The sequence below is a fragment of the Bombus vosnesenskii genome, unplaced genomic scaffold, assembly GCF_011952255.1.
Source record: "Bombus vosnesenskii isolate JDL3184/JDL3185 unplaced genomic scaffold, Bvos_JDL3184-5_v1.1 scf7180000013263, whole genome shotgun sequence".
Taxonomy (NCBI): Eukaryota; Metazoa; Arthropoda; class Insecta; order Hymenoptera; family Apidae; genus Bombus; species Bombus vosnesenskii.
This window is the reverse complement of record NW_022882923.1, coordinates 8679935-8703088: the sequence shown is the minus strand read 5'-3', so window position 1 is coordinate 8703088 and position 23154 is coordinate 8679935. Positions and strand designations below refer to the sequence as shown.

The 23154-nt window shown below is 34.3% G+C and overlaps 2 protein-coding genes and 1 long non-coding RNA gene across 12 annotated transcripts; 2 read left to right on the top strand and 1 right to left on the bottom strand.

Annotated features, from left to right (window-relative positions):
- The first annotated feature begins 97 nt into the window (after positions 1 to 97).
- Positions 98 to 6837, top strand: LOC117231928 (TATA element modulatory factor). 2 transcript variants are annotated; one of them, XM_033490943.1, is made up of 11 exons: positions 98 to 519; positions 1035 to 3004; positions 3087 to 3188; positions 3299 to 3568; positions 3649 to 3987; positions 4103 to 4315; positions 4394 to 4540; positions 4635 to 5027; positions 5083 to 5320; positions 5404 to 5527; positions 5610 to 6837. In XM_033490943.1, the coding sequence occupies exons 2-11, from the start codon at positions 1047 to 1049 to the stop codon at positions 5894 to 5896; spliced, it is 4071 nt and encodes a 1356-aa protein (XP_033346834.1). In that variant the 5' UTR covers positions 98 to 519; positions 1035 to 1046; the 3' UTR covers positions 5897 to 6837. The 2 variants fall into 2 exon arrangements, with proteins under 2 accessions (XP_033346834.1, XP_033346826.1); XM_033490935.1 differs by having other exon boundaries at positions 3087 to 3194.
- LOC117231903 (serine/threonine-protein kinase SMG1) lies at positions 6778 to 21769 on the bottom strand. Of its 9 annotated transcripts, none has more exons than XM_033490858.1 (16): positions 21398 to 21769; positions 20189 to 20458; positions 19891 to 20114; positions 19546 to 19798; positions 19326 to 19455; positions 17871 to 19194; positions 17616 to 17772; positions 17013 to 17541; positions 16761 to 16948; positions 12702 to 16673; positions 12308 to 12581; positions 11940 to 12202; positions 11576 to 11852; positions 9617 to 11504; positions 8511 to 9539; positions 6778 to 8423 (listed from the first exon to the last, which is right to left on the bottom strand). In XM_033490858.1, the coding sequence occupies exons 2-16, from the start codon at positions 20422 to 20424 to the stop codon at positions 8239 to 8241; spliced, it is 10929 nt and encodes a 3642-aa protein (XP_033346749.1). In that variant the 5' UTR covers positions 20425 to 20458; positions 21398 to 21769; the 3' UTR covers positions 6778 to 8238. The 9 variants fall into 9 exon arrangements, with proteins under 9 accessions (XP_033346749.1, XP_033346740.1, XP_033346768.1 ...); XM_033490849.1 differs by having other exon boundaries at positions 20189 to 20453; XM_033490877.1 differs by having other exon boundaries at positions 21514 to 21769.
- Positions 20890 to 23128, top strand: LOC117231995. The gene is made up of 2 exons (XR_004493049.1): positions 20890 to 21021; positions 21134 to 23128. It is a non-coding gene; the product is annotated as an uncharacterized LOC117231995 (long non-coding RNA).
- Positions 23129 to 23154: the final 26 nt, after the last annotated feature.

Genomic DNA, 23154 nt, shown 5'->3' with positions numbered 1-23154 from the left:
AAAAAGCATTAATAATAGAACATGCTGGTCCTGTAAAAATAAGAATTTTCTATGATTGAAACCATTGATAAACTATATATATGTTTATGCATACGTGTACATGTGTTAAGGTAATACAGCTCGTAGCGAGCACTTCGTTGACGCGTCAAATAAGTTAATACATTATTAAAAATTCGAAAAAAGCATCGAATATTTTGGTCATTATAAAAAGATTAAAATCATATATCACAAAAGAAGTGGAATACAAGTGTACTGTTGTCCATAAGTATATCGAATGAATTACGTGTATGTTTTCTGCTTTTTTCATCTGTACATAAATTTTGACAAAGTCAATTGTAAACTATGTGCAAAACATTTACATAACATGTTACCATGCGCACATAGGTATTTTTGTTCCAATATAACAGTTAGTACGGGTATACAGTAACAACAGTTCAAGAACATTTTACAGTTAATTTTTTACATTTTGATGATTCACCAATTTTATATATTGTAAAATACTTCTAAAGCGATATGCAAGTAAGTAAAACTACATGTAAACAGCATTTTTCACCCTTAATCATCGCATTGCTATTGTCATTAAGGATTCAATATATATTTTGTTTATGCAAATGACATTGATACATTGGCCCTAATAATTTTAATATAATCTTAAAAAAACAAATGCAAGACATTTTTAAAGACAGAGTCCTTTGCTTTTTTATTATAAATTTTCATTACGAAAATGCAAACAGTAACTTCCCATCATATTTTGGTTCAATTATTATCTTTGAATCGTCTTTTCTCTAATTTTTTCTTAATTCACTGTGCGGTGATTTTTAAGTCTATGTATGCATAATATATGAATAATGTTAAATGTAATTCATAAACATCATCGTACACACCCTAACCTCTAAATAATTGCTCTGTTTTCTTTTTAATAAAGTTAATTTTTCATGCACTTTTATATAGTACAATCGATGTTTAGCAAAAATATTTTGTTCTATCACGAATCATTTTTACTCGTATCCATTATGATTATATTTTTTTTTTAGATATAATAAAGAATGAGCTGGTTTGATGCCACTGGATTTGCCAATTTGGCTAAGTCCGCACTAAAAGAAGCTCAAAAGACAATTGATAAAGCATTAGATATTAAAGATGAGGATCAGAAATCGTTGGAAAGCCACACAGAAGATACTACAGATTTTTTTGCATCATGGGGGATAAAGAGTGATGTTCATCATAATGTACAACCACATCATGATAAACCTAAAGCACCTAAACAAGAAGCCACAAGCAGTATATGGGGCAGTTTTACTGGATCATTTTTTGAATCACCTAAATTTAATGAACCAGAACAAAATGCTAAAGCTATTATCCATTCTAAGTCTTTGCAAAGTACACCCACTGAAAGTATCAAAAAGCTTGTATCTTCGTCATCATTCTCAGAAGATTATAAAAGTAAACCATCGAGTCCCAAGAAAAAGTGTAAACAAGCAAAAAATTACAAAGAAAAGAATACTAATGATCAGATCGAAAATGTTCCTAGCCAAGATGTTTCGAATACATCTGATTTCAATGAATTAAAGCAACTTCCTCCAACTGAAACAATTGATACAAGTACAACTTTTGACAAAGATGACAGGATTAATGATTGTCCTAAAATAATTGAATATTCTTCAGAGGAAAAGAAAGATACTGATGTTAAGGAGGAAGATGAAAAGTTAGAATGTGAAAAAAAAGAAACTTGTGAGCATGATTTAGATTCACCTGTCTCTACATCAAATAAATTATCTTTTGTATCTCCAGAAAATGATAAAAAGAGTTCAGAGAGCATCGAAATTCTGGGTTCTCGATCTAATACTGATTGTACTACAACTCCCGAATTGGATGGTAGCCCATCTGCAAAGGGTACCAAAGTTAATTCAGAGTCGATAGAAGTATTACCAGACAGTATGGTTACATCTCCAAGTTCTGGAGTGGAAGTATTAGAAGATTGGAAAAGTGATACTAGCCCTTATTTATCTCCCATGGAGCAAAGACACTCTGATTCGTCGTCTATTTTAGATAGGGATGATACAGTGACCCCTTGCTGGGATGATATCAATGTCCCACAGATTATGAATAAAGAAAATGAAATAAATCCATCACCTTCTGATATTTCTCCATATGAACCTCCGATGGAGAAAATCAAAACGTCACACGAAAATTTATGTATGAGCAGTATGGATAGCACACCATCAACAGATATATATCAAGGTCTTGGATCACATTTATACAAAAGTGTATCCAGTAACCATTCAATAAAAGCTTCACCAGAAAGCATAGAAGTAATACCTTACACTGATGATGAGAGAGATGAAACAAATTTGGCAGAGGATTCTTATACTTCTGCATCAGAAAGTACAATTGTAACAATGCTAGAAATGCATCAGCAGAAAGATCAAACGAATAATGAAATGGAAACTTCTAGTAGTATTTCAGTAAGTGAAAAAATGCAAGATTCGAGTTCAGATGATAAGTTAACATTGAAAAAAGCTAACACAGATACAAGACTAAATTTGAATCTAGATTCTGTAACCGAAAAGCATAATTTACATTTGCCGATTGAAGCAATTACAACGCAACCGATTCGTAAGCCAGAATATTTTGATGGAGCAGGTCAAATATCCAAACCCGATCGAAAAAGTTTCGATCGGTTAATGAATTCAACTATAGAACCTGCAGAAACAGAATGTTATTCTACCAGCGAAATTATTCATCCGTTTAAATCAGAAATGGCAGAAATTTCAGATCAGCATTTGATTTCAACAGACTCAAGTTGTGAAGGAACCTTGATAGGGAGTTCAGAAGAAAATCCACAGTATAAATCAGAAGAAAGAATTTTACAAGCACCTTTAAACTCTAGTTCTTACGTAAAGACAATGTTAGAAGATGCGATGATCGAAAAAGCAGGTGAAATCGAAACAGAAGTACAAGGCACGGAAATGCCTCGAGAAAATTCACCTATTTCATCAGAAAGGTATTATGTCCGGAAAGAACTCGTAGTACTAATACTATACTTAATTACTTAAAGGATATAAATTTGATTCCATTTATTACAGTCGGTCCGATCTAATTAAAATTGGTTCAGATCAAACCAGTGGTCACACTAGTGGTGATGAATTAGAAACCACTACTTCTAGCGATATCGAAGTTATATCCAGGTACAGGTATGACTGTAAGATAGTAATTATGAGTAATTTAACTTCATGTATTTTATGGCTATAAGAAATTTTCTCCCGAGTATAATAGCAAAATTTTTTGTTAAAAAAAGTCCAAATGGTGATTCGAGTTCGACACAATCGCGACAGAAATTGCAATCAACAAGAGGTTGTGATCTTTTAATGAGAACATTAAAAACTAAAGGACATTCGAGGGAATTGAGCGAAATCAGCGTAGGATCTGATGAAACGAACGTTGAGATAGAAAAATTATTGAAACGTATACAAGAGATGACGGAAATATTAGAAGCTAGGGAATCGAAGCTCATCGATGTTAGTAGAATGAATATGGAATTACACGAACAAAATAATAATTTAAAGAAGTAAGTTTTCAAGAAGTACGTGATAATCAAACAACGTATAATGTCCGTTTAATGTCTGTGGCGCTTTATATTTTACATAGGCAACTTGATAACTTTGAAAAACACGCAGAACAGAGCCAAAGCATAAATCAAATCACTGACGAATATACACAACGATTATCTGCCTTAGAAAGAAAATTTCAGCAAGCAATACGAGAACGAGATTCACTAAGAAAGAATTTAGAACAGTTAAAAGTAGAAGCAGCTACGCGTCTATCGTCTCAAGAACTGTCTACTCTGAATGCAGAGAAAGATGAAATTATTAAGGAACTTCGAGATGAAGGTGAAAAATTAAGTAAACAGCAGCTTCAACACAGTAACATTATCAAGAAATTGCGAGTTAAAGAAAAAGAAAATGATGCCTTAATAAAAAGTCAAAAGTACGTAAGTAATATTCGTTATTCCCTTTGTTCTTTTACATTATAAAAATAAAAGAACAAGCGGAAACAAATGATAAATGTAATTAAAAGGTAACACAATATGAAACATTTACAGAGAGCAAATAGAAGAACAAACCTCAGAATTAGAACGTTTAAAAAGATCATTGCGTGCAAAAGAGGAAGTTGAATTATCTCAGATAGATGCTGTTTACTCGTTAACAGCACGAACAAAAACATTGGAAAAAGAAGTAGCAACGTTACAAAAGCAATTAGAAAATGCGATACAAAATGCAGAAACATATAAAAAGAATTTAGATACTACAAAAACGTTAGTATATATAAAAGCATTTTTAATGTTTATGTACAATTTATAACTGCGTATAATTGACATATTGTTAATTTTTAGGGAGCTATCTGAAACGAAGAAAATTTTGACTGCGACAGAATCAGAGTTAAAGGAAGCAACGACTAATGCTGGAGAATCATGTCAATTACTTGTGCAAGTAGAAGAATTGAAAATCAAATTAAGGGAATCTGAGGAAATGCATGTCAAGTAAATATTCTACAAAAGATATAATTTCCTAGCTGCTATTAGAATCGAATAGTTCTTAATGCGTTTATTTTTTTGTCTCTTATATTCTATATAGAAAGGAAGAATTTTTGAAACACGAAAATAGCGAATTACTAAAGCGCTTAGAAGCTGCTGAAGCTAGAAGTGAGGAACTTTCAGAATCTGTATCAACGGCCACAAAACCTTTACTGAGACAACTGGAACAGCTCCAAGCAAATTTGTTACACAAAACTAATAGTTTTATGAAACAAGAGAAAACATTGTCAGACAAAAATATCGAGTTGCAAACAAAAATAGAAAATTTATTCGAAACAGATCGTTATCTTAAGGAAGAGAATGTTAATTTAAAATCTAAAATGTCTCAATTAGAAGCTAAGCTTGCTGCGAAAGAAAACGAAAGAATGCGGTTACAAGAATTGTATGATGAGTTGGTAATACAAAAGGATAAGCTTGCTGAACAAAATATGAGGTAAGAAAAATCAACATTCTTTGTAGAAAAATCGATAAGGGCATAATTTTTTCAGGCAACGACAAACGATAGAAAGCCTTGATCAATCTCATACTTCGGAAATAATGGAGTTAAAACGAGAAATTATTGCGTTGGAGAATAAATTATCTATAGAAAAAGCAGCTACAGACGCAGAAAGAAGGAAAAATCATGCAATGTCAGAACAACAACAAAATATTGAAGACAACGAACGACTTAGTCCTACCCCTAGCACAGAACAAGATTCTGCGAATACCATAGATAGTATTTGGCCGGTAGTGCATTTGCATACATCGTGATTATTGTTTCTCTCTTTTTACCGAAATTCGAATTAAAAAATTTTATCTTCGTATTACAGTTGTACAATTCTACTGCCGAAAACAAAGCTGAAAGCTATACAATGACGTTCGACACTATCAGAGCGGGTTCTAGTAGTACTTCTATATTTGAAAATTTACAAGCTCAATTGAAGCAAAAGGATGGTATGTGTTTAAATATTTATCAATAATAAAGTACATTTGATTTAACTACTTGATAGTATCAATTATTCGCTTGAATTTTTAGGCGAAATACAACAACTTCAGTGGGAGTTATCACGGCGTAATATAGAAAGAGACGTGTTAAATTCAGAGTTATCTACATTAACCTTGAAGATCGAAGAATTAAATGTTAAGGTTATGGATGTTGCGGTTTTAAACGAAAGTTTACGAGAAATACAAACTAGATATGATGCGTTATTACAAATGTACGGTGAAAAAATGGAAGAGAATCAGGAACTACGTTTGGACCTACAAGATGTCAAAGAGATGTACAAAACACAAATTGATCAGCTTTTGAAGCGAGATGCCTGAAGCTTTTTATAAATAAAATTTGTTTATTGGTTGATTCAATATTATAGATATAGAACCATAACATAATTAACAATTTACGATGATATAGATTCGGCGATAAGTTTGCCAACGATACTATACATGATACAGCAACGAAGTTGCTGAAGCCGTTTAAAAAAGATAAAACGTAGCAAGAGACTGATGTGAAATTATTTCAAGAGATTTGAAATTCCACGGAGTAAAAAAATGAAATTTTGTTTATACGTGTTTTACATGGAATGCTTATGGAAAATTGGAGACCTTTGTTTTGATAAATTTTGCAGACAATTCATTGCTCTAGAATTCCAATAATTAATAATCATGTTAGTTTACAAACTAACGCTATGTAAAATTCCAATATATGCAATGTAAAATTTTACGTGTATCGCCATGGTCACCGTGGTCGATTCTTTGATTAGTCGTTGGAATTAATCATTGTGCATGCATTCATGTACACTGTATACAGATAGACTAAGGAAAACAACGTGATATAAGATGTAATATAATTTTAAAGTTTTCGATATTGTAATATAGAATTGAATTACGATGTAATTTATTAAAAAAAAATTTATTGTGTTCCTTTATTGAAAGTTGTATTCTTTGTGGTTTCACTGATACAATGATGGTTTACAATCTCGACAGAAACAGGGAGAAGGGAGGTAAGAATAAAAATGTACAGTATATATTATGGGAGATTCTAGGGAACAGAAATAAAACAAAGTAAAAGGAACAGAAATGATTAGAAAAAATAGCTTTGAAAAAATCCCAAACATAATGACATATATAATCAAGAGTGACAGAATAGAAAAGATCATAATGTACTTTAAATTAAGAGGTTTAAAGCAAATGAATAGTAGACGTTATTGTTTCTCAAAAGTGTAATTAAACCAAAGGGAATACATCTTTTTCATAATTTTTATACATACCGTAAACTTTATTGGTTATAAAGTGCGACCTTCTTTTCCTCCCCCTTTCCCTCGAAAAAAAAAAAAAAGATAGAAAGAAAAGAGAAAATAGTATGATCCAGCAACGCTTTTGATCATCACATGTTTAATATGAAAAGGAACAAATTTTGTTTCAGATTTGCAATATCATTTTTTCTGACAATTCCCGATTCTTATAAGCTATTACAGATTAATGACTGATTACCATGATTGTTGTATAATATTTGTTGAAATAAACTTCTAGAATTAATATGACAGATTCTACCAAATATATATATATATAAAAAAAAAGATAATACTTACGATAAATTTCGCGATAAACTTGTATGATTTGGACAATTATCAATTGAAATTTCGGAAAAACATGTACTCCCACTTTAGGAAAAAAAATAAGAGTGCTGAGATCATGATGATTTACATTAATATCGAGTAGCGAATACGAACACGAAAAATACACTTTGTTTTTCATCCAGCATCTCCATAATCTCGGTTACTTTGCTCGCGATTCGACAGTGACATATCGTTCTTGGTCCCGCTTCAAATTTCCAAATATATCCTTACTCATTCGCGAACGCTATACACGTTCTTCCTTTCAAGATTAGGTTACAATTATAAAATTCGATCAATGTTTACTAAAATAAAGAAATAATAGATATCGATCTTCTTTCGAACAAATATCTGTGGCAGTGTCACTATCGACGCGTTTATCGTTATCGAGCTCCTCCGCGTCATTGTCAAAATTTTCTGCCCTTATTCCTTGTCATTTCAAAGATGCGGCAGATTCTATGCTTTTCCCAAATCTAACATCGACATTTAAGCATACAAGCAATATACGCAATAAGACTGCTGATTTTTCGATCGTACGTCGGTTTATATTTTCTTCCTCTCATCTTTTAACCTGCTTGTCGAAACAATCTTTGTTGCCCTGTCCATAACAACAAATAGTACATAAGTGCACGCTTTTCTTTTAATTCTGCTTCTTTTTGTTTCTCGGCTATTGCACGTTAGTCTACTTTGACCAGAAGGAAAACGGACAAAGATTATGTAGACGCAAAAAAGGAAAGAAGAAACCTCGATATAGATCGCACAGTACGCATTGTTAACGAGAGATTTTTGAGATAATCATAGAATCGGTGCCAGAATCGAAATTCGTTCGTGAATCGCGCTGGAATTTCTCTGTATGCAAGTGCGCGCAGCCGAACTTAAACGGCATCCTTACAGACATGAACTTTCTCTTTCAGGTGACAACGAAGATATACTTCACACCTGGTCGGACAGAGAGCTAGCTCTGTGGAGCATAGAGCGAAGAACGGTACTAACTCGAGTACCGCGTGTAACGAGCATTAAACCATCGACGCGATTGCGTCAATCTTTTTCCGTTCAGACCCATGGTGTCCAACCCTCATACAAGAGGGCTAAATTGTCGGTGCTCTGAGCTTCGCGTATCACGTATTCCACTTGTTCAGCCGTTGTATACTTTCTTGTTGGATAAGGATCGCATCCTTCTAACTTCATCCGTACGCGATGCCAAATGTTCAGTGCATACGCGTTTCGCTCTTGGACAGCTACGAAGAAAATATAAATGAGAGAGAAAAATAATAAGAAAATATTTATGCAATCTTAACGAAAATTCACAATAAAACTAAGCTCACCTTTTCCTGTAGTTGGGTCTCGGTTCGGTGGAATTCCTTTCTTAGGACTGTAACACACACCTTCCTGCCTCATTAATTTTCCTTTCTTCTTTATCGAACTAACTATTGAAGTTTCAGTTTCACTCTCTCTTTCACGGTCCCTTTCTTTTTCCTTATCTATCTCTTTTTGCTTCTCAGACACCTTTGCTGAATTTATTTTCTTTTCATTGGCGAATCCTAATAACTCGTTGTATAAATTTGGTGCCACAGTTGCCATATTTTCCAATTCTTCTTTAATCGTTCTTCCTCTATTTGCATCTAAATTGTCGGATTCCAGTTCCTTTACGATCGCCGATATGCTTTCAGTGAAAGACCGATACGAAGAAAGGAATTCTTGTAGACCATCGATGTTCTCTTGTTTCACCATAGTTCGTAATAATATTCGTACATCCGACATTAATCTATGATGCTCGGTTAACACACTTTGTAAGCTCGATACTTGCTCTCTCAAACGTTCTTGAGCTGAAAGCAAACCTTCTTGCTTTTCTTGCAATTTCTTTTGAACATCAAGTATCGCCTCAGAGATAAATCTCTCAGCCTGCTTTAGCCAGTTCATATCAACGTTGCTTTCCATGTGTAGTAGTTCGACAAGACTCTCTTCGATTGCGGTTACTGTTATGTTTAAATTCATTGTCAAAATACAGCTCTCTTCCCAATGTTTGATCAGTTTGACAAAATTCGTATCGTGTGTCACACTTTCAGATGTCCTAGTTCTTAGAGCTTCATAATGCAATATAGAATTGCAGGTATTGATTACATTAGTCGCAAGATTATGCTGTCGAGTTAATTTTTCACAAGATGAGAGTACCGCGTTATCAAACGCGGACATGACTTCTCCGAGAGCAGGGTTCGCTCCAGCAGCCCACTTCAATCGTTGCACTGCGCTGGAAACAAGATTTTGTTGTTGATCTCGTGCCTCACATACTCGAGATTGCAGAGCAGAAAGTGCTGTCGCTGTTTTTCGAAGTTCTAACATAAATCCAGAACGATCTGAAAAGAAATAAGAAAATTAATATCTAAAAACAGAAATGCATAATTTTAACAAAAAAATTCAAACAAGGACTCACTCAAAGGGTTCATTAAATTAACATTTGACCTCATTAGTAAGCTATCCTCGTGCAACCAGTGATGAGCTGTTAGTTGTAGCTGAAGTCTCTGCATGCTGGCCCTAGCTACTTCGACACATTGCTGAGCAAATCTAGCACTCTGTTTTCTTCGCCAAACACTTTCAAGAGTGCTACTGAGTGCACTAGCTTGAGCAAGGACAGAACCAGAAAAGAGACCTCTCTTTAAACATATATCGACAACCTTTCTACACAATTCTTCTATCGAAACTTTACTCTCAGCTCCGATATCCCTTTGCTCAATCTCGGTAGTAACGCTTAAACCCATTCGTTGTAATAAGAAACAGAGTGCGATAGCTAATGTTTGAGAAGTAACACCAAGCAATTGCCGTGACACGTAATCGGCTGTAAAGATTCTTATTGGTTTGTTTAGTCTTTCATCATTGTAAACGTTTGCTAAACCGCCTTTAAATGCAGTTGCAATATCTCTACACATCATGAAGAACTCTTGTATGGTATGTAATCGTTTGACCAAAAATATATCCTCTAACACCTGACAAGCTGTCTTATTGAATATTGGTGCAGACATTTCTTTCGCTTCTCGAATCTGATCAATTTTTCTCCAGGATGAGGGAATATCGAGCGTACTCAAAGTAGCGATCAATGCGTTACCTTCCATCTGGAGCTTTTCGAACAAACCATTAAAGCCCATTAAAAGCATTTGACCAGGCGTCAACGTTTCATCTTGATTAGGTTCTTGAATTTCAGCAGGTCGAGATAGCATTGCCTCGAATCTTAATCTCATGTTATTCACGACGTTTTGTATCATTGCATGAGGACTATCCATTTCCATAACAGTAAACCTGAGATGCATTTCTAACTGGCCTAGGATGTCACCAAGTGGTATACCGGATGATACAATTATCTCTGTTAGTTCTCCTATCATTCTAATCACAGTTGGCTCTTCCGTTATGATCGTTTTCATCGCTTCAGGCAAAATGATCGTGTGGAAATTATAATTAAGTTCTTGCAATCCTTTGTAGATGCAATCGGATCCTCTTAAACATTTTAATATAAGAGATATCTTGGGATCATTGTTGGTTTTATGGCATTCAGGTATCAAACTAACTAGCTCAGCAATTAACGATGACATTAAACGCATTTCGTCTAAAAACCAGTCTCCTTCTCTGGATGTAAGATCAACTAAACAGTCCCCTGCACATTTAGCAGCGCCTTCCATCATTAAGTATCTCTTATTCAAAGCGCAGAGTGCGGTTATATTAACGCATTCGAGTGCCCTTTCCGCACCTTTATCTCGTCTCAGAAAGTTTTGTATCTGTACTCTCGATTCTCCATATGCTTTCTCTATTCTAGTGACTGATTCCGGTAAACCCTCCGAAACCATTCTCTCATATGCTTTTTTTAATCTTTCATTTGCTTCATTTAGAATCGCTTGCATTTGATAAGAAAATGTTATTATTTGTTGAACTTGCTGATTGTTGGAGATTTTGATCGGATCAAAAGTGTTTTCAAATTGCACCATAACTTCACGACAAGTTTCGACGCCTCCAGTGTTTAAAAGCTTGTTAGCCCAACCGTGATAAAGTACTGTACGATGTTGCGACATATTACTCAGCGGATACAGGCTACAAATCGCTGAATATTGACTCAATAAATCCAAACAATTTCGTATTAGAATAGACTGTTGTGTAGCCAATTGTGTCAATTCATTTTCTGATTGTTCGCATTGAAGTATCATTTGACTTTGACCAGCATTCTGTAAGAATTCTTTCACAAGATCAAAAACTACGTGATCCTCTTGACTCGTAGACGTACCCAATTCTGCCAACCATTGTCCTAATTGCGGACCTCGTACGATTGAAAGTGCCAACTAAAATAACAAGGTAACTCGATCAATTTCTTCGAAATAAAAGAAATAATGAATAAATAATTAAAGCTTACGTTGTGCATGTTAATCTGCTTTTCACAGTCCTCAATCTTTTCTTTCAACCCAGCTTTTGCTTTTTCATGGGCATCGCGTGCTCTTTTAAAAGAATTATAACGCTTTATCACAGAATATAATGGATGATTACGTCCCATTGCTTGTGCTTCTTTGACTAGTGCAAGCTGTTGGTGTCTGTCTTGTAATAAATCCTGACACTGACGCGTGATATCCGTTGCCTCTACCCAACCATTCAAGTGGTGGCACAGAGATGGAAAGATCTTCACCAACTCATCTCTAAGAATCAAAGATCATTAGTCAATATGATACAGACTAATTATTATGAAGAGTATAAAGGTAAAATCTAATTACTGATCTACAGACCTATTTGCTAACCATTCGGCACGCATTTCTGCTGCTCGAACGGCGAACATTGCTCGTGTTAGTTCCTGTTCCAATTGTTTCCTCCCAATTCCCGTACATCGTGCTCTAGCCTGGCAAGCTCCGTAACTTGCAATGCTGTTATCCGCACCAGCTCGCCAGTCGACTAACGGATCATATATAAACGCTTCAAGCAAGGTCAATAAGGTTTCTCGTCCTCGACGCATTACTCGGAGCGTATGTTCACAAGCTAAACGAAATATACCCTGAAAAGAAGATATCATATTTTAACTGTGTATATTATTTATAATAATAATAATAATAATAATAATAATACCATAACATGATTAGGACGTAAAAAGTTAATGTACCTCGACTCCAGTTACTCCTAGTGCTGTTCTGATGTTTGGAGTCATTCTAAACGGCACTTTTTCTGGTACGCGTAAAGTTTTGCCTTTCTCAAAGCAAACATTGTAATCAATGTGAACAACCTCGCCTGTATTGAGATCAACTAATACATTATCCAAATGTCTATCACCGAGACCAATGATATAGCCGATAATTGACATTACAGCCACCGAATAGGAGTAATTTTTGGTTGCTTGCCACCAACTTCCAACATTTATGCTATTACACCAAATCTCTCTATAAAAATAAACAAAGGTCAGAAAATATCGTTAATAACTTCCTTATGCAGGAAAAAGTAACCAGGAAATGGAGAAGAGATATAAGTAATGAGAATAAAGAAAAAAAAACAGAACTAACTTTGCTAGCAAATCCTTAGGAGTTTCTGCCATTAGTTCAGCTAAAACTTGTTTCAAAACTTGAACAGGCCATTCTTTCCTGTTTTCCAGACCGATTCCTCGCTCTTTCAAAAGTGGAGTTAATTTATTGTAAAATAGTTCAGACGGTCTTAATATTGCAGAACTACCAGTTTTATTAAGCATAGTACTCTCTCTCTGTTGCCATCTCTTGTACAAGACGAACAAGGGTGTCACGCCATCGACCCACTGTATTAATCCAGATCGTGGACCCAATGGTATAACTGAATAATGGCGCGCCCTATATACTTTTTTCGAATCACCCTTTTTTGACATCATAGTGTTGCATATATTTAAGAACTGCATGATTCTTTCATCTAGATGAAGGTCCTCCAGACCTTTAAACAAATATGTGTATACGTGTCCATCAGAACCGTGGAACACGAGCTTTTTCGGTTTCGTTTTGGTTGGTAATATCTGAACATTATTGTCTACAGATTTTATAGTAACAATTTTGTTATCATTTGCAGCAACACCTGGCATAGCGATACATGTATTTCTCAAATTGGCTAATACCGGACTGATATCGTTCATGGAAAGGGAATACGCGGCTCGTCTATGTACACGTTGAGCTAATTTGCCTTCTAATTGTTTCAAGCATATACTCGCAATCTGCGGTTTCGCAGGATTCTTAGGATTGTTTAATTTATTGATTGCTTCTTCTATCGAAGGACCAAATTTCTCTTGAAATGTCTTTTCATGAGGTGTTTCAGCAGAAACGGAAGTCATAGCCGAAAGATTTTCTAATATGAAAACTATTGGCTTCAATATAATTCTGTGTTTTTCTGCAATTAATTTATCCTTTTCCTCAACACTCAACCAAGAATTATCCTGCACTTTTTGTACTTCCATTTCCAGTTGTTCAAATCGCTTAGAAATTTCAGTGTGATGCTGACACAGTGTTGCTAACCACAGCTCATCCCACAGTAATGTAATTCGACGCAGCTCCTTGACGAGTATTTTCACTTGCTCGATGGAATCTTGAATCCTATTCGATAGACAGTCTACCAATTGCGAGAAACAACAATCCATAAACTTTTCTTGCTCGTCTTGATAAGCTACAGTAGAGCTCTCAGCGTCCATTTCCTCTTCTTCTTCGATAAAATCTAAATCATTTTGAGATGAATCAATTTCTGTTTTCTCATAGAGTACTTTATTGCAATTTTTCTTTTGACCAGAAACCGCTCCAACTACAGCTGGGAAAGTGATCAAGTGTGGTGAATTCTCTGCAACTCTGCACAGCAATTCAGATACTCGTGTACGTACGTAAGACTCAGGATGACTAAGTCTGGAAAACAATTGCGGTATTATCTCTTTCCATGGAGCAGTAGGAGTTGAGGAAAGACCAGACTCTAGAACATTTTGTAATTCGAGAGCGTGTTTCACAACCAGTCGTAGCAATCTAAGTGTAGCTGTGATAGTAGCACAATCGTTGGCCTCTTTAATCGCGGCAAGTTGCAAGTATTTGAAATACGCGTTCGCAGAAAGCTCGTAATATGCATAAATCCTCTTCTGTGCTTGCCTCCAGATATCGACCAACGTTGTGAGACGATCAGCACTAATACGACTTAATATTGAAATGCTACGTAATTGATTTTCTATCATATCGGAAGTATTAACATCCTTGGAAGTGTCTGTAATGTCGCCTTCGTCTTCAGGGATTGTTTTATTTTGGGACAAAATTGAAAAGATTGCGTTCAAGTCAGATTCACTTGTATCGAATGGTAATAAGTCTCGTATGGTTGCTCTATCCGAATCAGTCAACTGCCCTGAATTTGAATTATCTACGATCTTTCTTCCCCATTTGTAACACCAACTCGCGAAACTGCACCACGCAAGTGGCAAATCTGGACATTGGTTTACACCTAGTTGCGTTAATCTACCGATTATCATATCTGAAACAGGTATTGAATTCGTGGTAGGACCGAATAGTTTGTTCATCAAGCCATCATTATGGGCAGCTTCAAATTCGAGCAACTGCTCCAATTGACCATTTTCAATGCTGCCTATTTCTTGTTGTATCCATTTACCAAGAGTCAAAAGTAGAATTGTACCATTCTCACGTAAATCAGCCGACTGTTCTCCATCGACGATAGTTCGAGATATTCCAAGTGCAGTTGCACTACATACCTTTAACGCTTTATTAACTCGTTCCATATCATACAGCAATTTTGAAAATTCACGGAAAGCACGTATATTATTCTTTGACCATTTTACGTGCATCACGTTCTTCAAAACATCATCCGTAGCTTGATCGAAGTCGGGATTAATGTAATTTCGTTCGCCTCCTTCAAACTGACAAAGCTCTCGTTCGGATCTTAAATAATTAAGTAGTTCTCGTTTTGCTAGCTCAAAATTACCTTCCTTTCTAGCAGTTCGAACAATATGCAATCTTAGATCATTTACATCATTATTATCTAATCGCGCTTCAGGACTATTATTCTTCCTTGTTCTACCGAAATATTCTGACCACCATAATGTTCGCGTCAGTATGCTCGAATCCATGTGATCAAGTTTTTCGCTTTTATATAATTCGAATATATTTTCTTCCTTACCAGAAAGGATATTTTTTAATCCATCTGCTGAAAATCGTACTAATATAGATTCGTTTAAGTATTCCGAAGGTACATTTCTTAGACCTTCTTCCATAATTTTAGCTGCCACTCTCCGGCATCGTTCAATCTCTTCCTCAAAATAATCTTTATATTCATTTATATGAATTCTAAGTGCAATATTAGTCAATGTATTACCACATTCCACTAAGGTTTTCGCGCAATTCCAATTTACCGTTTTACCGGTTCCTCCATCCAGTAAGCTCCAATCAGTTAGGTCGTCTAAACATATGTTTTCACCATTTTCGAATTTTTTTAAACATTTTGCTTGTTGAGAAGCGCTACTCTCCGTAAATAATTGTTTTCTGAGAACGGCACTTTTATCTCGGGCAAAAATTTCAGCCTCTTGCTGTTTCCAAGCCTCTAACCGGGTCCAATCACTGACTGCTTCGTAACAATGAGATAATCGTTGCATACAAAAACCAAGTACTTGATTATCTCCTTCGGATTTAAAAGACTTGCCTTTTCCATCGGAAACCTCCTCATTCGCACTAGTGCCATCAATACCACCAATGCTATTACCGTCAGCTACATCTTCTCCCTCTTCCTCTTGATCTACATCTTTTCCAAGTCGACTATTTGCAGCACGCATATGCTCCTCTATAATTAACTTATACGCTTCGGCAGCAGATTCGTAGCGATGTGCAGCTTCTTCCATGGCAGCTTTCAACCACGGAAATTTTCTGTCCTTTTCCTTAGTATAAACGTAAAGTCCCTGTAATGCCTCTGCTTCTCCCAATATTACCATGGCTTGTGCCGTACAAAGCGTAGCTCTTTCAAATTCGATACCCTGTGTATTATCGCTATTACTTAAATCCTCTAATAATCTCTGACTATTTCTCAGAGCACTGCTAGCTAATCCAGGATGCAACGACACTACACATAATGCCAATCGAATACGATTTAACCATTCTTTACAAGTCGATTTGTTAGTATGAAAGAAGGTTCTAACTGGTTTCGACAATGGTAACAGAGCGATCGCGCAACCTTCTGCTGCGTTATGTATTACTCTCTCAAGATGTTCAAGAAATTCAATAAATAATCGTACTCGAGTATGTTCGCTTAGTAGATGATCCAAGCTATGTTTCTCTTTTTTCGTTGTTTCAGAGCTGTATGAAATCTCACGTGCTAATGTTTTCAAAGCATTTTCGATTGACGTAAATGTTTCTTGGGGCTTTCCTAGTGAAGTACGAAGCTTGTTCGTTACACAATGTTGAGCTGCCTCGAAACCGGCCCAGAAGTATAAGAATGATCTATTTGTAAGTGCTAAACGATACATCTTCTTGGTAGTGTCGTTCTCAGATCTATAAACATAAATAAAATCGTACTATTTTCTCATTATCGTAACTAAAATAAGTAGCTTGAAATTAGTTACGTCTGTCTTTACTTACACAATTGGCCAACATAAAGTGAATATTTCCGACAATCCAGCTGCATCAAGATATTGTTCTTGCAATAAAAAAGCCATATAAGTCTTGAAATGTTGTGCTTGCATCTCTCCAGTGCTAGTTCCTCGCATATGTAATCTTTGAGCAAGGATTAAAGACTCGGTCGAATAATTTTTTATTCCTTGATATTTCTATAAGAAAAAAAAAAATTGAAGTAAATCATGCTTTTTTTTTAAATATATTTCCTACACTTACCTTCGTTTCCGACAATAAGCACTCTCTGTTAAATTTTGGTACCACTATATTTAAAGGTATTTGTGTCAATAATGAACCATACTTGTCTCGTACGATTTCGTCTCGTGAAGTTAGATGTAACATAACCAAGTCTACAATATAAGCATACATTTCTTCTTTCCAGGTTACACTTTTTGCGCTCATTAAAATTTCAAAGAGATCACAAACAGCAATAGAAATATCTCGATCGATGGTAGCTCCACATGCAACAAGACTTGCGAGAACATTCTCATATTCCTTTGTTTTACTCAAAATGCCAATGTAATTTTCCGCTTGTATACAAATTTCTTGCATCCATATTGATAAAAGCAATAACGTTTGCTCTGTTGTGCATTCATTATAAGTTTTAGCTATTAAGTTTAGAATTATGGAAAGATGACCACTAGTTGGTGATGTTGTTGGAACATCCAATGCTCCTGGAAACATATCCATCGGACGACAAGCAGTAGTTCCAGTTATTAAGCTTGAACTTGGCACAAAATGATTATATCTAGAATAAAACAGATAGTCCAATCAAAACTGCTAAATTAGTTATTTACTGTTCTTCTTTTCCTTATGACTCACCTAGAACAATGCGCATATAGCAAATACAAAATGCTATATTGCAAGAATGGACTAGTTGACGATAAACTGCTGTCATAAGGTTTCAGCTTAACTGCCAAGAGTTCTAAAATGCTTGGTTTTAATGCCCACATACCAATGATAGAATTACTCGCGTTAGCTAGAAAATATAATAAAACATATAATAAAATAAGTCGATAAATGATATATAATAAGCTTATCTTTGTTGAATTTTACAATGCATTCATATATTTTTACCTATATCAGAAAGAGCTCTTAGCAAAAAGATAACTACAATTTCTGCATCGTTCTTCTTGTATTTAATATCATCAAGTAATGGATTATCTGTTACTAAATTTTCGATATCTGTCAGGATAAGTTTATAAGCAATTTCCAAATCCGACAATATGTAACGATACGATTCTTGTAATAATGGAATATTTTTTAGACTAAGAAGACTATGATATACTCCAAGACTGGCGTTTTGGATAGAAATTGAGTCACGAAATCTCAATTTGAGTAAAGCAGAGTCTTTTCCAAGCAATTTATGAACTAGTTCCAGTGGCAAATTCGCGGAGACTTCTTTTATTATTTTTGAAATAGTATTTAACATAGAAATTATTGTGTCATCCCAAAAGATACTGATCCTTTTTAACTGAAGATCAATAAACTTATAAAGTAGCTCATGATTTTTTGTTATACGACTCTGAAGATGACCTAATAATAAAAATGCGCATTCATTTGCAACAACTATTAATTCTTCTTTTTCCTCTGTTAGATTTAAATCTTTCCTCATTTTTATCTCCATCCATTGTATTATATTTAACAATGATTCTCTTTCTTTCAATGCAGCATCTTTCTCGATATTTTGCTTTAAATCTTTTAATTCATTTTTATTCAAATTCAAAGATTTAAACATATTGATGACATCCTCTTCGATTAGTTCTGATTTATTGGAATTTTTTGATGGTATGATGCCCACATTTTTGACGCATTTTAATAATTCTTCGGTAATTTCGGGTGTGACTGTAAAATTCGAAAGCCAGATTTCATCGTTGTCCAATTCAATCGCTTTAACGACTGTTTTCAGCATTTTTGATAAACAATCAGATAAAAACGACCACTGCACGCTTGGTGTGAGATTAGGATTCAAATGCTCAGATATACTTTTCGTAACTGTATTAAACACCGAGATCAAGGATGTAATGCGTCGAATAGATTCTCTGGAAGTGGGGGATGCTTCATCTCCAGGAGAACTCCTACCACATTCTGGTAAAGATAATTCCTCATCATAGCTTTCCATGTCCTCTAAAAATTGTCCTAGTAGGGTCAAAGTAAACTGTAAATCCGCTATCCAGAAAGTTCGTAATCTTTGCAAACTACGACTGGCATAAGCTACAATTGTCTTTTGCTGTGTCAAGTCGATATGCCAGCCAACTAATATATCAACTGTATCACGGAAATGATTTGAAAACGTTTCAGGATAAGACTCCATTATCAATAATATCGCATCCACTGTTGCTACTAATAGATCCGATCGATCAACATTTTCTAGCGTCGATTGCAATTGCGACATCATTAGCTGAAAGGATATCTAATGTACTTTACTTAAAATAATTAGTTTTGTTTCTTTTTTCAGTCCAATCAAAAAAAAAATTACAAACTTGCACAATATCTACTAAATTAAGAAATAAGAAAAGAAAATTTTAGTACCACTGAAAATTCTTTTAGCCTTGGCGCCTCTGCATCCAATTTAAAAGCTTCAACAAATGATTTAATTAGAAGGCACTTTATATCATCTTTCCGTTCCAGTGAATATTTATTAAAGACCCAATCCATGTATCTATGGATTTTCACACCAAAAATTTTACTTATATTGAAAGAAATGTTACATTTGATGAACACACTGTACACTATTAGATCATTTGTTTACCGTTTATAATCTTGTTCTGTTGCATAGCCGATGCGTCCTAAACATTTTGCGACTTGCTGTTTTGCTTCTTGTCCAGGCCCAGTATGTAGTATATCTAATAGGCTTTCACAGATGACATCTAAATTTCGTCTTATGTATCTTTGATTTTCAAGCGCTATTATACCTTCTTGTGCTTGTTTGCACAACACCATAAAATGATCATAATCATCTTCCCGATACAATCTTCTTAAAAGTTTGGAAATTCTAGAATCTTCTGTAATATGGAAATATCAATTAATATATTTGATTGCAATATAAAACATCATATTTTCTCAGTATATTCTAGAGATAAAAAACAATTTGAACCATTTATTCTTTTGTCGTCATAATATTTTCCTTGTGCATTTTCTTGATTTTTCAGCGATTCTTGAAATTTTGGTCTAGTCGTAGGGTAGTAACTAGTTTCTGTATTGGAATCACGTTCGATAGGTGTCTTTTTAAAGGCCCTACCCCGTAAAGAGCCTCTGGCACGATCTCCAGAGCTACCTCCCCGAGCCATTCGAAATTCATTGCGTGGAGCACCACCAATTCTATAATAATATAAACAATTTATTAAATAAAAAAGAACAGGAAATTTTAATAAACAATTGGAAGAATAATTTACCTTGGCTTAAATCTAGAGAAACTATGATCAGACGAATAGTTGTTCGTATTTCTTGGACAAATGACCAAAGTGCCTCTTGGAGCATTAAAATCATTGGAGTTATATCCACTTAGAACACCAACATCTCCTTTCTCCAACACACTAGCTCGATTGTTACTAACAGATTCTTCCTGTATCTCCGAGCACTTAGATCCACGTAGCTTTGTGCTAATATTAGAGTTCCCACAGCTATTCATTACATTACTCTGCAGATGATCTGCATGACCTACACTTTGCATTAATAATGTACCAATCACAGGTAATAATAATTTTTTATATTAATAAATATTAAAAAGCATAAAATCATAAGTATTCTATAATTGATTACGGCACGCCAGAATTCAATAACTTTCACATATTCTTAAGGTTACATTATTCGCACCTACATCCTTGGTGTACAAAGTTCAATGGTCATAAAATAAATGAAAAGTAGTAATGAAAAAATAAGATAAATTCTGCAATACAATCAAAATCTATTACAAAGTTTCTCAAATAAAAACGACGTTCAAGTTATTTACGTATAAAAGATACGATAATTCATAGAGTGATTAACTGTCGTAATATCTATTTCAGTTTATGTAAGTACCGTTCCCTTGGAAAGTAATATCGTAATCGCATAGAACATGGAACACACTTTGATTTCTTTCGGAAAATATTTCGTGGAAAATAATCGAAAGAAGATATCGAAAGGTGAAACAGTATCGTAACCGATTCCCCACGCGTTCGATCTATAGGTACACACCGTATCGACAACAACCGATCAACAGAGAACTTTTAAAGCGATTTATAAATTGGTAAAAATCAAAATATATTACGGTTTTATTTGTATACTGATATAGGCATGAAAGATTCTTTGGAATTTCCGAAAAATCGTACATATGTATCTGTTTAAATTAACTTATTTAGGTGGATACACAAGAACCAACAACCAACCACGAAACTGAAACGGATTAACCACTATTTACGAGTGGTACCTTCCACACTGTTCATTGACATGCTTTCTGTAAACATCGAGTAGCATTTTTAACATTATTCTTTTTAATCCTACAATTTTTTTCCGAGATTCCTGGAACATTATGTGCAGGAAAGAAGTAATATACAGATAAAATAAGAATAAATGATGAAATGAAAATATAGATAGAAAAACAATTGAATCAGTTTGTTGGATACCTTATATTATATGAGTTCTAAATAATAACGAACTGGCTAACGAAGCAAACAGACACTGGCACTCAATACAAAGAAAAATTATTTAAAGCAAATATAATTATTTTGTATCTGCATACATAAATTAAAAATTTTAGTATGGTTACGTATAATTACGTTACGCTTCTACGTCTCCTAATGGGATGAAGCTAAGTACAATGAAACGATGAAGCAACTAAATAAAACTTGAACCAATGTAAAATATTGTTGAAAAAATATCTCAATCGATTCTGATATCCAATTGGCTTGGATCAACCAATGGCATTAGAATTAATCCAAGAAAACCATCAATGATGCCATTGATAAGCAAATACACCATGTGAAATTGATAGGAAATGCATTTATAGATAGAAGAAATAATGTATAATCACACTTCTTGATATGTAATCGTAGAAAAGCCGCACTTTATCTAGTGTCAAACAAAAATGTACCAACAATCGTAATTGATTTTCTCACTAAACCTAAGTTTCTTGAGAATAAGCCTTTAAAAATGTTTATCGTTTTCAGAACGTATATTTATTAAAACTTAAAGTTAGGTGTCTGTAACTGTAACACAAATAACGAACAAGGTTATTTAGGAGGATGTTGTACCTTTCTAGTATGTTTGCAACTAATGATCTGTATTATAGATTTTAAGGGGGTATTCTGGTCTACAAATTTGAAAAAATCGAAAAATTTTTTTTCATATTTCCAAAGTTTAGACATACAAGAATATGCCCTTAAAAGGATTTTTCAAAATTTCAATTATTTTATGAGTTACAACCATTTTTGTGATGCGACATCTGCTCCGGTCCGACCGGAACAAATGAACAGTAGACAGTAGACGTTGTCCGAGTAAACTTATCTCAAAACTTTAAACGCGTTTTTCTCGAAACTACTTTCTTCGAGTTAGCGTGCACGATATCTCAAGCTCTAATGATTTATTTGAAATTTGGTGTGAATGTTCTTTATATATTCCTCTATCGCCTCAACCACGCTCAGATCAAAATTTTTAATTTTACTATTTTTAAAAAATTCGGAATTGCCAAAAAAACATGCCAAAAAGGAAAATTTTTTCAAACGGCCGCCATTTTGTGAAAAAATATTGTTTTGACTTTTCCAAGGTTCATGCCATAGCCGCATCTATATTAATTAAGAAGCGGTTCGGCTTTATTGCTTCAGATGACCAAAAGGGTTGAAATCATGGACGCCAGGACACCCTTTTGTTTTTGGACCCCCACTTTGCCAGTTCATAATTTTGTGAATTTTGAGTTTTTTTCAGTTAATTTTTTATGTAATCTTAAAGTATCAATAAACAAATGATAAAAAAGTGGATAGTAAAAATATTTTTTGTTTTGTTTGTACAGAGCTTCAAAAACCGTCCGAAATTCATGCCTCTAGTCTAGAATACCCCCTTAAATTATACAAGTTAATATATATTACACACCATGTATACCAAAAAAATTCTAAAAGAAAAATAATAAAAAAAAATATATAATATTCGTAAGATATCTCTCATTTTTTTAGATATGTTATGCATAACTTTTAAAAGCGGTAGTTCCGTAATAAATGACATAATTTGGAAAGAAAGAACAAAGTAGTGTAGCAAATTTAACAAATACAGCATTGAAAATAATATGTTAAATTATGATATTTTGTTTACATCGTTTTCATAACAATTCATTACTTAATAAATATTACTTAACAAATAATAAAGTTGATTTACTTATAGGTTGAGCATA